Source organism: Hemitrygon akajei, chromosome 14 (genome assembly GCF_048418815.1).
Source record: "Hemitrygon akajei chromosome 14, sHemAka1.3, whole genome shotgun sequence".
NCBI classification, from domain to species: Eukaryota; Metazoa; Chordata; class Chondrichthyes; order Myliobatiformes; family Dasyatidae; genus Hemitrygon; species Hemitrygon akajei.
The window spans coordinates 5,270,357-5,287,289 of NC_133137.1; the positions used below are offsets into that span (position 1 = coordinate 5,270,357).

Here is a 16,933-nt window from a genome sequence, read left to right on the forward strand (position 1 = left end):
TATGGCCACCGTGAAGCAGCTCTTTGAGAAGACCGGGAAGGCCAGGGCCTGTGGAGGATTCTCCCCCAGTCCAAGAACCTTAATTACATTTGCTTGCACCTTTCAAAGTCTGAGGGAAGAGGAAGTGGCCAGAGGCCAAGCGGCATTCTCAGCAACCTTACCTTTGGCTGTGCTCTGCGCGGAAAAGCCACCTTAGGATCAATCTGTACGGGACAGAAACAGAACAGGTGATTAAATCATCCACCCCACAACAATACGGCCCCTGCGAGAATCATTTTGCTAAAGAGGGTGATGCACAAAGAAATTTGGGAGTGGTACCGCAGCGTAGCACTATGGCACCTGCAATCAGGGTTCAATTCCCACCGCTGCCTGGAAGGAGTTTGTAAATTCCTCCCCTGTGACCGCAGGGCTTTCCTCCGGGTGCTCCGGTTTCCTCCCACCGTCCAAGGACATGCAAGTTATTACGATGATTTGTCACATGGACATAGCTAGACCAAAAGGGTCCATTACTGTGCCCACCACTAAATAAAAATAATCAATTAAATAGCAAAGTCCTTTTGTGATCGGCAAACATTGGAAACATATCATTATTAAAAAATACTATTTTGAACCAATTCCTTGCTCGTGTAATCTGACATCAGCTTAACACAGGATTGACTGGAATGGAAAATACAGGCAGGCTGATTTTTTACCCAGTTCCAGACCACTGAAATCTCCCTCTCTGTTACTGCACACAAAGTATCTGTACGAGGAGATGTTAATGTTAGATGAGGAAGAGAGCAAAGTCACTGCCCTGGTAGTGGTTCTTGTGGGCTCGAGTAGTCAGCTAGCTATAGGGACCCAGCCCGAGCAAGAAGCAAGGACCTCTGGAGCACCTCAGCTGCCCTGCAAGGCGCCGAGTTCCTGCCTCGCACTTGAGCACGAATTGGAAATAACTGCAAAAACTCTTCCAAACCGATCCCTTGCCCTGTTTCTAGAATTACAAGTTGAACATATCCAGTCCGTAGCCTTGGGACCAAATTCTAGACAACACGAATTAGGGGCATTTGAGAAACTCTTAGATAGGCACATGGATGTTAGAAAAACAGAGGGTTATGTGGGAGGGAAGGGTTAGATTGATCTTAGCAGGTTACAGTAGCACTGTGGTTAGCACAACACCATTACAGCTCGGGGTGATCCAGAGTTCAAAGTTCAATTCCGGCACCATCTGTAAGGAATTTCTACGTTCCCCCCATGAACTGCATGCATTTCCTCCCATGGTCCAAAGATTTACCAGTTAACAGGGTAATTGGTCATTGCAAAGGGGCCTGTGACGAGGTTAGGGTTAAATTGGTGGGTTTGCTGGGTGGTGCACCTCACTGGGCCAAAACAACCTGTTCTGCACTGTATCTCCTAATAAAACGAACAGCATTGTGACTAAAGGGCCTGGACTGTGCCATAATGTTCTAATTGTCCCCAATTTCCTCCCTGTCCCCAGCCAACCCGGAGAACCCATGGTCACACAAAAGTTCCCAGAAATGCCCAAAACCTGCACTTCCCCCAAGTCACATAGTGTTTGCATCCATTTTCAGCCATGTCTGGAGTGAACAACAAACAAAATAAACCTTACTTCTCTTCTACCACACAAGCAAACTGCAGAGTGGTAGAAGAGTGGTGGTGTGTCAGGTTAGGACAACTTAACCAAGCCACATAATAATAGTTAAACTGCCAGCTTCATTAGCTATAGACGAGTACAGATTTTAGTCAGAATTGATTAATTAGTACAGAACTGAGCTACAGATTCAGAACACACCAGACCACAGACGATCAGTCTACAGTCTCAACTGTCAGAAATTTGAATTCTGTGGATCAATCTGAATTTTCTCACAACACTGTATTTCCTTTTTTTTTGGGTGTTTATAAAACACTCCATTAAAAATACGTGCCCAGTGTAGGTACAAAAATAAAGTGACTCCGTCTCAGATACGTGCCCGGGGTAGATACAAAAACAAGTGAAAACATCCTATATATTACCCTTCCTACCCAATGTTTACAAATACAGCACGGGGCCAGATAATCTACCAACCCTCTGGATGTGGGACAATCCCATGGGGTGACAGGAAAAATGAGCAAACCCCACACAGAAAAGGGCCAGAAGCAGGGATTGAACTGGGCCCTCTGGAGCCGTGAAGCAGTGGCTCTCCGAACCCTGACCGAAAACCCAGGAAAGCAGTCGGAATCGGTTAAGGGAAAAGAACTGGAGTTTCCAAAGAAAAAGGGGCAAGTTGGTGACGTATAAAGAATGACCAACTGAAACTAACAGTGTGGAACAACACCGTACTCCGCCACCACTGTGTAGCACGTGAGCATGTGTGGGGGGAGTGGTGGTGTGTCACACACGACACAACACTATCAATAAAGTATATTTCTATACTCCCACCACCACTGTCTGGGGAGCTGGTGGGGAGCCCAAATCCAAAACCCCAGTAACAACAGAAGGCAAGCCCAGACACTTGTTGAAAGACCCCAATGCTCAACTAGCACCCGCCGTGACCCGAAGTGACCAGAGTGCCCCAGGATTCATTAGATTTCATTACTTCCTCTCAGCACCCAAGCACGATGGTCACTGACGGTCCACTTTGCTCTGGTACCCGAGCTCCTGGACACATCTTTAATCCAAAAGCCAAACCCTGCCGAGTACTTTTGACGTGCAGCAGTTCGTTTAAATCAACTTGTGAGCCTTTGCCGCAAGTCAAACCATCTCACCAGGACATTCGACATGCAGGCAATGTCCTGGCAACATACAGCTGTCTTCTAAAAGTTAAGCATCAGGAATTTCCTACTTAAAAGCAACAACCCTCAGACTTACAGTCACTACCTATGGGGGCTGTGTGGTGCATCCATTTTCAGCCATGTCTGGAGTGAACAACAGACAAAATAATACATACACAATGCTGGAAGAACTCAGCAGTTCAGGCAGCATCCGTGAGTAAAGAGTAGCCAACGTTTCGAGCCGAGACCCTTCATCAGGAATGGGGGGGGGGTGGAAGAGAGGGTCGAAGATAAACCTTATTTCTCTTCTACCACACAAGCAAACTGCAGAGTGGTAGAAGAGTGGTGGTGTGTCAGGTTAGGCAAACTTAACTGGGCCAGCAAACAGAAAATCACTCGTCCTCAGGAGGAAGAGCAGTTGTACAGCTACTCATACTGGTCCGACTGTTCAACGAGTGATCTGTGTCTCGGTTTACCCATCTCCATTGTGCATCACTCCACGCCCTCATTCACAAAACCATTCCACCTTGGTCTCAAAGCCCCAGACAGCATCCAACTTACTCAGAGCAGAAAAACATTCCAGATCTGCACAACCGATAACACTCCAAAATGGAGACAAGCAGCCAAAGGTGCTGGAACACAGGGTGGGGGGGGGGGGACAATATAAACCGCTGGAGGAACTCCGGAAGCCAGGCAGCAGCAGTGAAGGTGAGAGATGGTCGACACTTCAGATGAAGGCCCTGCATTACAGTCAGCCAATAGCATTTGAACATAAGAACATAAGAAATAGGAGCAGGAGTGGGCCATCTGGCCCATCGAGCCTGCCCCACCATTCAGTAAGATCATGGCTGATCTGGCCATGGACTCATCTCCATCTACCTGCCGTTTCCCCGTAACCCTTCATTCCCTTACTATGCAAAAATCTATCCAACTTTCTTTTAAATATATTTACTGAGGTAGCCTCCACTGCTTCATTGGGCAGAGAATTCCACAGATTAACCACTCTCTGGGAAAAGCCGTTCCTCTTCATATAACCATATATCAATTACAGCACGGAAACAGGCCATCTCGGCCCTTCTAGTCCATGCCGAACGCTTACTCTCATCTAGTCCCACTGGCCCGCACTCAGCCCATAACTCTCCATTCCTTTCCTGTCCATATACTTACCCAATTTTTTTTAAATGACAAAATCGAACCTGCCTCTACCAATTCTACTGGAAGCTCGTTCCACACAGCTACCACTCTGAGTAAAGAAGTTTCCCCTCGTCTTACCCCTAAACTTTTGCCCCTTAAATCTCAACTCATGTCCTCTTGTTTGAATCTCCCCTCTCAATGGAAAAAGCCTATCCACGTCAACTCTATCTATCCCACTCATAATTTTAAATACCTCTATCAAGTCCCCCCTCAACCTTCTACGCTCTAAAGAATAAAGACCTAACTTGTTCAACCTTTCTCTGTAACTTAGGTGCTGAAACCCAGGTAACATTCTAGTAAATCTCCTCTGTACTCTCTCTATTTTGTTGACATGTTTTCTATAATTCAGTGACCAGAACTGTACACAATACTCCTTTGAAAACCTACTTCATTATCCACAACACCACCTATCTTAGTATCATCTGCATACTTACTAATCCAATTTACCAGCCCATCATCCAGATCATTAATGTATATGACAAACAACATTGGACCCAGTACAGATCCCTGAGGCACACCACTAGTCACCGGCCTCCAACCTGACAAACAGTTATCCACCACTACTCTCTGGCATCTCCCATCCAGCCACTGTTGAATCCATTTTACTACTTCAATATTAATACCTAACAATTGAATCTTCCTAACTAACCTTGCTGTGTGGAACCTTGTCAAAGGCCTTACTGAAATCCATATAGACAACATCCACTGCTTTACCCTCGTCAACTTTCCTCGTAACCTCTTCAAAAAATTCAATAAGATTTGTCAAACATGACCTTCCACACACAAATCCATGTTGACTGCTCCTAATTAGACCCTGTCTATCCAGATAATTATATATACCATCTCTAAGAATACTTTCCATTAATTTACCCACCACTGACGTCAAATTTACATGCCGATAATTGCTAAGTTTGCTCAGAACCCTTTTTAAACAATGGAACCACATGAGCAATACGCCAATCCTCTGGCACCATCCCCGTCTCTAACGACATTTGAAATATTTCTGTCAGAGCCCCTGCTATTTCTACACTAACTTCCCTCAAGGTCCTAGGGAATATCCTGTCAGGACCTGGAGACTTATCCACTTTTATATTCTTTAAAAGTGCCACCTTGCTCTTCGTATAAAATTCTAAAGGGATTGGACAGGCTAAATGCAGGAAGATTGTTTCCGATGTTGGGGAAGTCCAGAACGAGGGGTCACAGTTTAAGGATAAAGGGAAAGCCTTTTAGGACCGAGATGAGGAGAAACTTCTTCACACAGAGAGTGGTGAATCCATGGAATTCTCTGCCACAGGAAACAGTTGAGGCCAGTTCATTGGCTATATTTAAGAGTGAGTTAGATATGGCCCTTGTGGCTAAAGGGATCGGGGGTATGGAGAGAAAGCAGGTACAGGGTTCTGAGTTGGATGATCAGCCATGATCATACTGAATGGCAGTGCAGGCTCAAAGGGCTGAATGGCCTACTCCTGCACCTATTTTCTATGTTTCTTTAATCATCATTGTTTCCATAACTACCCTACTTGTTTCCGTCCTAAATCTACTCCTCCAAATCTTGAGGCTATATCCCCTAGTTCTAGTCTCACCTATCAGTAGAAACAACTTTCCTGCCTCTATCTTATCTATCCCTTTAAATGTTTCAAAAGATCTCCTCTCATTCCTCTGAATTCCAGTGAGTACTGTCCCAGGCGACTCAATCTCTCCTCATAGTCTAATCCCCTCATCTCTGGAATCAGCCTGTTGAACCTTTGACTCTGATGGAGATCCCAGCCCGAAATGTCACTTCTTTATTGCTCTCCACAGATGCTGTTTGACCGGCCAAGTTCCTCCAGCACTTTGTGTGAGGATCTACAGAATCGCTTGTGTTTATGATACGACCCAGTACATACTTCCAGCAGTTCTAAGGTATTATCCCTATGGTCAACTGAATGAAAAGGGTCAGCTTGTCTACACATCACAGTGCACACCGAAGATAATCTGCCCATTGCATTCACAGGATATGGGTTGGGCCCCCCCCCCCCCCCTCCTGGGAGGAGAAATGAACAGAGGCCACTTGGGAAAGTGAGCATGAAGGCAAGTCTTGATGCAAAGGTATTTGATACTCATAATGACACAGAAGGAAGACAGTCTAGCTGGCCAATTCAGGCTCCCAGCACAGCCATGCCATTCACCCTATCTCCCCTTGCGTTAGTTCCTGGGCTCTAAGCGGCATACATCCCTGCTGCATGATATTTTGACAATGGCTTTGAGGAAGAAAAGCAGATCATTTAATTGTAGGCTTGCAGGCCTCATTTTGCCTCACGTTATAAGCAGAGAGTTGTACTCCTCACTATGATCAAAGTTGATAAAATGTCACATCATTTCACAAAGGTCCCAGTCTGATTGCAGGAAAATTATGATACAAGCCCAGTTTGCAAAGCAGTCAGTCAAAAGTACTCCTATTCATAATGAAAAACCTCTCTGCCTGCAATCTCTCAGCAGCATGAAACAATCTCCTATCTCAAAGTTGAGTGGAGATTTAGCTGATTACAGTTAAGCCCTGCTTGTTAAAACAAACAGGTTTTGGACTCTTGGTATTTAGAATAGGATTTCCTTTTGTGGATGAAGAAACTGTTTAATCAGCTATCGCTGCGTTACCATAGGCACAAGGATGTGGATTAAACATGAAGATCTCTAGGACATTAAGAACCCATTGCAACTTAAAATCTAGGCAGTAGCAGGTGCCAGGGTTATCAAGCCATTGTCAAAATACCATACAGCAGGGAAACAGGGCCTTCTGCACACTATGCACATGCCAACTATTGTATGCCTATCTGCCAATCCCATTATCCAACACCCAGCCCACAGTCTTGGGGCTTTTAAGTACTCAGCTAAATACTTCAACATGACGATTACCTGGCTAAACTGCAACTTCCAACAGCTTGTCTGATTTCCACCCTCTGGGCAAAAAGCAAAATCTCATCTTATATCTACATCCCCCTGGCTACAAACATCTCGGCAATGGGGGAGACAAAGACCCCATCTCTACCCCTCCTCCTGAGTGTACCTCGGTCATGTCCCCTCTCAACCTCTCGTGTATCAAGAACAAAGCCGGCCTAACCAGTCTGAAGATGCATCAACCCAGACAAACATCCTGGTGAGCAATCTCTGCACCTTCTCCACCCAATCATAACATATCCGACAGGCAACAAGAAATAAACACTGTACTTCAGCTGTGGCCAAACTCACATTTCATAACCTCATTGCTCTTGTCTTCTGTCCTCTAGCTAATGATAGCAAACATCCAGAAAGTCTTTTGTAACCAATTTATCTAACTGCACTGCTATTGTCTTCAGGGAACTTTGCTAAAAGGTGCCAAGACCCCTTTGTTCTTCAGGACGTAATGTCCTGCTATTCAATGTCAACATCCCAGCCCTATTGGCCCTGCTGGAATGAATCAGCTGATTATCCAGCATCACACACCATCTGACATTTCGCTTCCCACACCCAGCAGGTACACAGCCCAGCATGAAAGTTCCCAGTTGCTAGGGTCACAAGATAGCTTTGATCTCCACCCCTGGAGTCTAGAACTGTACAAGTGAAACAATCAGCTTATAATAATCTTAATACACAATTGCATGCAAGGAGGTTCTAGTCTTGTCACCTCATTATAGGAAGGATGTGGAAGTTTAGAAAGGATGCCAAGGAGATTGCCCAGAATGCTGTCTGGATTAGCGAGCACGTCCTATGAGGGTAGGTTGAGTGAGTCAGGGATTTCCTCTATGGAGCAAAGAGGATGAGGCGATGAAGAGATGTGCGTAGATCAAATGGATAGTCAGCAGGGTGGAAATGGCTGTTATGAGAATGCATCATTTTAAGGTGATTTGAGGAAAGAAAAGGGGGGTGCGTGGAACACCCTGCCAGAGTTGGTTGGAGAGGCAGATACATTAAGGACATTTAAAAACCTCAAATGAAAGGCACGTGGATGATAGGAAGATAGAGGGCTACGCAGGAGGGAAGTGTTTCATCGATCTTAGAGTGGATTAAAGGGTCGGCACAATATTGCGGGCCGAAGGGTCTGTACTGTGATGAGTTCTATGTTTTAGCTCTAGACATGTTCGATGAAATTGGTGAATTGACAAGCTTTAATGTAAAGACTATGCTATACAGTACTGTGCAAAAGTCTCAAGGCATAGTTAATGTATAGATCAATATTACATCTACATTTCTTGCAAAAACATTCCAAAATAAGATTTTACAAAGGTACAAATGGATTTATCATGAGCACCCACAATAGTGTTTCCTCCCAGTTTCTGACTCTTATCTTTAGCTTTCACTAAAAATGCAAACTTGGAATTTTTTTTAGGTTAAACCTTGATAAGCTGAAGGTTGTCACAACACAGCCAGAACCTGATTTCACCCCGGTGCCCAGTAGGGGGCACCATCGAGCAATCAGAAGCTCCAATGTTTTGCCCCTGATCTAGCACCCACCAAGCCAGACTACACAGACATAGCCTGGACTTGTGCCCTCTGAGCCACCAAGGAGGGGGGAAACACACACAATACCATTCATTCTCCTATTCAAACAAGCCAGTGCAGTTTGAACAAAACAGAAACATGCAGTAAAGAGGGCAATATTTTGCAGGCCTGTTCTAAGCTCAGTGTGTGAGCCTAGACCGCCTGTGACCGCCAATAGATCACACGATCTCACAGCTGAATATCAGATACTAACAGCCACCAAATTGTCCTTAAGACACAAAAGCTTTGAAGAGAACCTGATGAGATTACTGGACAGTCTGTCCAATAAACCAGCTCTGCTCCTAGAGTGAGTTGTTGGGGATATTATTTTTTTTTAATCTACTAAAATATTTTGATATACACCTCTTCATAAAAGAAAACAAAAATAAAAATGTGCTTTTAAGTTTATAGCTAGGGCTTGCTCCAAGACGATTGGAAGGCAATTCATGACCTTGGGTTGGAGGTCATCTTACATCCCCAGTTACAATCTTCCTCACTGACGCCCTAATAAATCAAGTGAAAATGAATGTAGTTGTAACAAAGATGACCTTGACAGCGCGATACAGTTCAGGCTGCCACTTCACCTGGGATCTTTCATTACTTATCCAGGAAAAGCCGTCAGAAGAGGAGGAAAAAAATCATCAGGTGGTTGGAGAGGGATGAATTCCCTCGTCCCTGCTGAATGACCAATGGTAAAGCTCCCAGGAGAGGAATGCAAATCCCCTTCTCCTGACGGCTACATGGCAACCACTACAGGCAGCAAAAATGAGATGCTGGCAACAACACTCCAGGTTTTCAACCAAATCCAACCAGCTGCAAACATTCTGCTTACTCCTGGGCATGGGCTCCCAGTTCCTGATCCCGTAACAAACCGCCCTCCACTCCTTTCAGCAGCAGTCACTTCACCTTGAGGCAGCAGCGGGAGACAGTACTTGTTTGAGGGAATAAAAAAGGGGAATCATCGCACATACACCAAGAGAGCCTCCCACAGGACTTGCAACAGCTGGGCAGCAAGCTGACGTACAAGGGACTCGAGGTGACCTGCTCCTTGCCGGCCTACCAGTCATAGACTGCATTGGTAAAATGGCCACCACACAGTCCTTGTCTATGGAGGCAGGTGCTACCAACCCGCTCGATAGAAAATAATTAGGAACAAATCCGACAGCTCCAACTGTGACAGGCTTCGGATTATCGGAACTGCATTCCATAATAAATCAGCAATCCCTTTGCCTGCCTGCACTTCACTCCCTAACCAAGCCACGGGTGTCCAAACCTCGCTCGACAAGTGCAGGACTGCATTCCGGGATTGGCGTAGAATGCGCCTGAAGACGAGGCGCCAAGCCGGAGTACACACGCTGGAACAGCCAGCTCACTTTCTGGGCAGGCTGAGCGACCCCACAGCCGGCACGAGAGCAAGCTTCTGCAACCCCGACACAAAGCGAGGCAGCCAGTTCATTCACCAAGGGAAGCTCACAGACGCACAATTTAGATTCCATCAGTGCGCCAATCCCAGCCCTGGGCCTACACATAGGCGAGACGCGAGGACTGCCTTTGACGTTTCATGCAGCGTGGTGGCCAATGGGGATTCCACTGCTTCAGCATAAACTCCATCGACTCGCCGGCAGAGAGTTTGTTCCCAATGCAGCACCACCTACAACTCCTCCGATGATGAGGCAGTCAGTGTCAGAAGACTGCCAAGCTACCCACACACGTGGCCGGTGAAAGTACATGTTACATCACCAAGCCAACTACAATCCAACACTCTGTATAGTGTGGCCCTCAGAGCGGTGGACAGAATTCCAAAGCTGCCACAGAAAGGCCCTGGCTGCAGAGCCATTCAGTCTCTCTCTGCCTTCCAGTGGCAGACCAGAAAGATGTCGGACACTCTGCATATTCTTGGTCAGGCATGACCACACCACACCAGCAGAGCAACCAACACTGTGCGTTTGACAGACAGCCTGTCACCGGCTTCCTCAGTGACAACGAGCACCTCTGCACCGCAGAGCCGGCCACCGCTTTCGGCACATCTCACACCCAGCGCCCTCCCACCACCCAGAGGTCCAGCGCCCTCCCACCACCCAGAGACCCAGCGCCCTCCCACCACCCAGAGACCCAGCGCCCTCTCACCACCCAGAGGCCCAGCGCCCTCCCACCACCCAGAGACCCAGCGCCCTCCCACCACCCAGAGGCCCAGCGCCCTCCCACCACCCAGAGGCCCAGCGCCCTCACACCACCCAGAGGCCCAGCGCCCTCCCACCACCAAGAGGCCCAGCGCCCTCCCACCACCCAGAGGCCCAGCGCCCTCACACCACCCAGAGGCCCAGCGCCCTCCCACCACCAAGAGGCCCAGCGCCCTCCCACCACCAAGAGGCCCAATGCCCTCCCACCACCCAGAGGCCCAGCGCCCTCCCACCACCCAGAGGCCCAGCGCCCTCCCACCACCCAGAGGCCCAGCGCCCTCACACCACCCAGAGGTCCAGCGCCCTCACACCACCCAGAGGCCCAGGGCCCTCCCACCACCAAGAGGCCCAGCGCCCTCCCACCACCCAGAGGCCCAGCGCCCTCCCACCACCAAGAGGCCCAGCGCCCTCCCACCACCCAGAGGCCCAGCGCCCTCCCACCACCCAGAGGCCCAGCGCCCTCACACCACCCAGAGGTCCAGCGCCCTCCCACCACCCAGAGGCCCAGCGCCCTCCCACCACCCAGAGACCCAGCGCCCTCCCACCACCCAGAGACCCAGCGCCCTCCCACCACCAAGAGGCCCAGCGCCCTCCCACCACCCAGAGGCCCAGCGCCCTCCCACCACCAAGAGGCCCAGCGCCCTCCCACCACCCAGAGGCCCAGCGCCCTCCCACCACCAAGAGGCCCAGCGCCCTCCCACCACCCAGAGGTCCAGCGCCCTCCCACCACCCAGAGGCCCAACGCCCTCCCACCACCCAGAGCCAAGGCAACTGCCTCCAAGCCACACGCTGCTGCAGTCAATCGCCACCATCTTCTCGTGCCCCGAAATGCCACCACAGGGCCACTTTCCTTTCATGACGAGAAACTGAGAATGAGTATCAAATGCTACTTTGCCAGCTACTCTTATCAATGCTCATTCTTGGAAAATAACCACAGACCCCCACCCCAAATTTCATTGAACATTACAGCACAGTGCAAGCCCTTAAGCCCAAGATCTTTGCATAGTAGGGGAAATAGGGGTTAGGGGGATAAGGCAGGTTGGTGGAGATGAGTCCATGGCCAGATCAGCCATGATCTTATTGAATGGCATAGCAGGCTCGATGGGACAAATGGCCTACTCCTACTCCTGCTCCCATTTCTCATGTAAGATTGCTGTGCTGACCTTTTAACCTAGTCTAAGACTAATCTGACCGTTCCCTCACACATAACCATTTTCTATCATCAGCATGTCGAAGAATTTCTTAAATGTCCCCAATGTACCTGCCTCTACCCACCCCCCCCCCCCCCACCCCAGCAGGGCGAGCCAATCTCAATGACATAGATAGCTGACCCGAATTCCGGAGCCGGTGCGGAACCACATCACACTAAACCAGGGGATTCCCAACCCTTTTGATGCCGTGGACCAATACCATGAAGCAAGGGGTCTTTGCCCCTGGGTTAGGGAACCACTGCACTAAACGAGAAAAATCAAAGTTTCTTTTCCCATTTTACTTTCTCCAGGTTCTCATGAGATAAGTACACAGGACTCTATCTCTGTAGCCACTGGCACAAATACCCCTCTGACCGAACACACACCTTCAAGTGTTGGCAAGACCCACCCACACTAATCTTGCAGAACCTCATGCAACCACTCACCAAAATCTGACCCTGTGTGACTGAGATGAATTCAGCTTGGCACGCCTCCTGTTAAGTCTGATTTTGGTGAGGGGCTGCACAAGGCTCCGCAGCCTGCCCCTGTACCCTGGCAGTACACAGACCCCCAGACCAGAGCATCAGGCTCCAGCACCCCACAGGAAGCTCAGCTGGAGGGTGCGTGCCCAAGGAGGCGGCTGGGTTTAGATCCTGCCACAATACTCCCCCTGGAACAAGACAGCACGACACCCACCCAACGACTCAGCTCGCCAGCAAAAACCCGGCCACGAGGGCAACAAACCGGAAAAAAAAAGGCCACACAGTCCACTTAAGTCACCGGACTCAGCAAGGCCAGGCGATCAGACAGCAGGATTAGGAAGAGCAAGCGTTTTACATTTGCATTTGATAAAAATAATGAATTGTGACGCACTGCCTAAAAGCTTATTCAATAGCAACAGCCAATGGAGAATGGGATAAATAATTAAACGAGGTTTAGAAAGGGAAAAGCAGGTAGTGGGTCTACAGAATAGCTACAGCTCAATGGGCTAAATGCCTCCTCCTTCAGACTGCGATCTAACAGGGGCACGCCACAACCTAACGAGTTGAATCAGTGTGCTCCAGAGAGTCCGCTCGAGCAAGCTGAGTACTCAACCCTACAAGGACAAGGAGCATGGCTCCATTGCTATTAACATGACAAAAGCTGCTGGTCAGTACAGGAACAGACCCCCTTCTCAAATGGCTACCTTCACCCAACTCCATAACACGGACCCGCTCACACACTTCACAATAAACAGAAACGTGAACAACATCCCACTCTCCACTGCTTCAACCGATTAAACAGGCCTGTACCTGCTGACAGAGAGAGGGAGAGGGAGACAGAGAGAGGGCAAGGGAGAGGGGACAGAGGGAGGGCAGAGGGAGAGGGGGACAGAGTGTGTGTGTGTGTGTGTGTGTGTGTGTGTGTGTGTGTGTGTGTGTGTGTGTGTGTGTGTGTGTGTGTGTGTGTGTGTGTTGTGTGTGTGTGTGTGTGTGTGTGTGTGTGTGAGAGAGTGTGTGAGAGATATAGGGGTAGTGTGTGTGAGATAGAGGGGTTGTGTGTGAGATAGAGGGGGGGTGAGATAGAGGGGGGGTGAGATAGAGGGGGGGGTGAGATAGAGGGGGGGTGAGATAGAGGGGGGGTGTGTGTGAGATAGAGGGGTTGTGTGTGAGATAGAGGGGGGGTGAAGATGAGGGGGTTGTGTGTGAGATAGAGGGGTTGTGTGTGAGATAGAGGGGGGGTGAGATAGAGGGGGTGTGTGTGAGATAGAGGGGGGTGAGATAGAGGGGTGTGATGAGGGGGGTGTGAGATAGAGGGAGGTGTGTGTGTGTGTGAGATATAGGGGTAGTGTGTGTGAGATAGAGGGGTTGGTGAGTGTGTGAGGATAGAGGGGGGGTGTGTGCGACAGGGGGGTGTGCGATAGAGGGGGTGTGTGTGTGTGTGAGATATAGGGGTAGTGTGTGTGAGATAGAGGGGGGGGTGTGAGATAGAGGGGTTGTGTGTGTGTGTGGATAGAGGGGGGGTGTGAGGATAGAGGGGGTGTGAGATAGAGGGGGTGTGAGATAGAGGGGGTGTGAGATAGAGGGGGCTGTGTGTGAATGTGAGATAGGGGGGGGTGTGTGTGCGACAGAGGGGTGTGTGCGATAGAGGGTGTGTGGTGTGTATGTGAGATAGAGGGGTGTGTGAGATAGAGGGGGGGGTGAGATAGAGGGGGGTGTGAGATAGAGGGGGGGGGTGTGAGATAGAGGGGGGTGTGAGATAGAGGGGGGGTGTTTGAGATAGAGGGTGTGTGTGTGAGATAGAGGGTGTGTGTGTGAGATAGGGGTGTTGTGTGTGTGAGATGGGGGGTGGTGTGTGTGTGCGCTAGAGGGGTGTTGAGAGATAGAGGGGGGTGTGTGAGATAGAAGGGGGTGTGTGAGATAGAGGGGGGTGTGTGAGATAGAGGGGGTGGTGTGTGTGTGAGATAGAGGTGTGTGTGTGTGTGAGATAGAGGTGTGTGTGTGTGTGAGATAGAGGGGGTGTGTGTGTGAGATAGAGGGGGGTGTGTGTGTGAGATAGAGGGGGTGTGTGTGTGTGAGATAGAGGGGGTGTGTGTGTGTGAGAGATAGAGGGTGTGTGTGTGTGAGATAGAGGGTGTGCCGTGTGAGATGGGGGGGTGAGATAGAGGGGTGTATGTGTGAGATAGAGGGTGTGTATGTGTGAGATAGAGGGTGTGTGTGTGTGAGATAGAGGGTGTGTGTGTGTGAGATAGAGGGGGGGTGAGATAGAGGGGGGGTGTGTGTGAGATAGAGGGGGGGGTGTGTTGAGAGATAGGAGTGTGTGTGTGTGAGATAGAGGGATTGCGTGTGAGATGGGGGGTGAGAGGAGAGGGGGTGTATGCGTGAGATAGAGGGTGTGTGTGTGTGAGATAGAGGGGGTGTGTGTGTGAGATAGAGGAGGTGTGTGTGTGAGATAGAGGGGTGTGTGTGTGTGAGATAGAGAGGTGTGTGTGTGAGATAGAGGGGTGTGTGTGTGAGATAGAGGGGGTTGTGTGTGAGATAGAGGGGGGGTGAGATAGAGGGGGGGTGAGATAGGGGGGGTGGATAGGGGGGGTGAGATAGGGGGGGTGAGATAGAGGGGGGTGAGATAGAGGGGGGTGAGATAGAGGGGGGGTGAGATAGAGGGGGGGGGGTGTGTGTGTGAGAGATAGAGTGTGTGTGTGTGAGATAAGAGGATTGCGTGTGAGATGGGGGGTGAGATAGAGGGGGTGTATGCGTGAGATAGAGGAGGTGTGTGTGTGAGATAGAGGTGGGGTGTGTGTGTGAGATAGAGGAGGTGTGTGTGTGAGATAGAGGGGTGTGTGTGTGTGAGATAGAGAGGTGTGTGTGTGAGATAGAGGGGTGTGTGTGTGAGATAGAGGGGGTGTGTGTGTGAGATAGAGGGGGTGTGTGTGTGAGATAGAGGGGGGTGAGATAGAGGGTGGTGTGATAGGGGGTGTGTGTGAGATAGAGGGGGGGTGTGAGATAGAGGGGGGGGTGTGAGATAGAGGGGTGTGAGTGTGTGAGATAGAGGTGTGGTGTGTGAGAGATAGAGGGTGTGTGTGTGTGTGAGATAGAGGGGGGGGTGTGAGATGGGGGGGTGTGAGATAGAGGGGGGGTGAGATAGGGGGGTGTGTGAGATAGAGGGGGGGTGTGAGATAGAGGGGGGGTGTGAGATAGAGGGTGTGAGTGTGTGAGATAGAGGGTGTGTGTGTGTGAGATAGAGGGTGTGTGTGTGTGTGTGTGAGATAGAGGGGGGTGTGAGATGGGGGGGTGGTGAGATAGAGGGGGGGTGAGATAGAGGGTGTGAGTGTGGTGTTGTGTGAGAGCGAGATAGGGGTGGTGTGGTGTGTGAGATAGAGGTGGTGTGTGTGAGATATAGGTGGGGGTGTGAGATAGTGGGGGGTGTGAGATAGAGGGTGTGTGTGAGTGAGATAGAGGGTGTGTGTGAGATATAGGTGGGGGTGTGAGATAGTGGGGGTGTGAGATAGAGGGTGTGTGTGAGTGAGATAGAGGGTGTGTGTGAGTGAGATAGAGGGTTTGTGTGTGAGCTATAGGTGGGGTGTGAGATAGTGGGGGTGGTGAGATAGAGGGTGTGTGTGAGTGAGATAGAGGGTGGTGTGTGTGAGATATAGGTGGGGTGTGAGATAGAGGGGGGGTGTGAGATAGAGGGGGGGGTGTGAGATAGAGGGGGGGGGGTGAGATAGAGGGTGTGGTGTGAGTGTGTGATAGAGGGGGGGTGTGAGATAGAAGAGGGTGTATGTGTGTGAGATAGAGGGATGTGGTGTGTGAGATGGGGGGGGTGTGAGATGGGGGGGTGTGAGATAGGGGGTGTGTGTGAGATGGGGGGTGAGATAGAGGGGGGTGTGTGTGTGTGTGAGCTAGGGGTGATGTGCATGGTGAGATCGAGGGGGGTGTTGTGTGTGAGATAGAGTGGTTGTGTGTGTGAGATAGAGGGGTGTGTGTGTGAGATAGAGGGGTGTGTGTGAGATAGGGTGTGTGGTGTGAGATAGGGTGTGTGTGTGTGTGAGATAGAGGGGTGTGTGTGTGATGAGGTGTGTGTGTGTGTGAGATAGAGGGGGTGTGTGTGTGTGAGATCGAGGGGGTGTGTGTGTGTGTGAGATAGAGGGGTGTGTGGTGTGTGAGATAGAGGGGTGTGTGTGTGAGATAGCGGGGTGTGTGTGTGCGATTAGAGGGGGTGTGTGTGTGAGCTAGAGGGGGGTGTGTGTGTGAGATAGAGGGGTGTGTGTGTGAGATAGAGGGGTGTGTGTGTGAAGATAGAGGGGTGTGTGTGTGTGAGATAGAGGGGTGTGTGTGTGTGAGATAGAGGGGTGTGTGTGTGAGCTGGGGTGTGTGTGTGTGAGACTACGAGGGTGTGTGTGTGAGAATAGAAGGGTGTGTGTGTGTGAGATCGAGGGGTGAGTGTGTGAGAGAGGGTGTAGTGTGCGATAGAGGGGGTGAGTGAGATAGCCGCGGGGGTGTGTGAGCTCGAGGGGGTGTGTGAGCATCGAGGGGTGTGGTCGACTAGCGGAGGGGGTAGTGTGAGATAGAGGGGGTGTGTGAGCGATAGAGGCGGGGGTGTGAGCTAGAGGGGGGTGTGAGACTAGCGGGGGTGTGTGCGCTAGAG

General features: G+C 50.1%; 1 protein-coding gene across 1 annotated transcript in view; it reads right to left on the reverse strand.

The window, feature by feature from the left end:
• The window catches only part of LOC140738251 (RNA-binding protein Musashi homolog 1-like), a 201,844-nt gene that overhangs the window by 181,282 nt on the left and 3,629 nt on the right, over window positions 1-16,933 (reverse strand). The window contains 1 exon segment of the mRNA XM_073065404.1: window positions 162-203. Within this exon segment, the coding sequence (XP_072921505.1) occupies window positions 162-203 (42 nt within the window).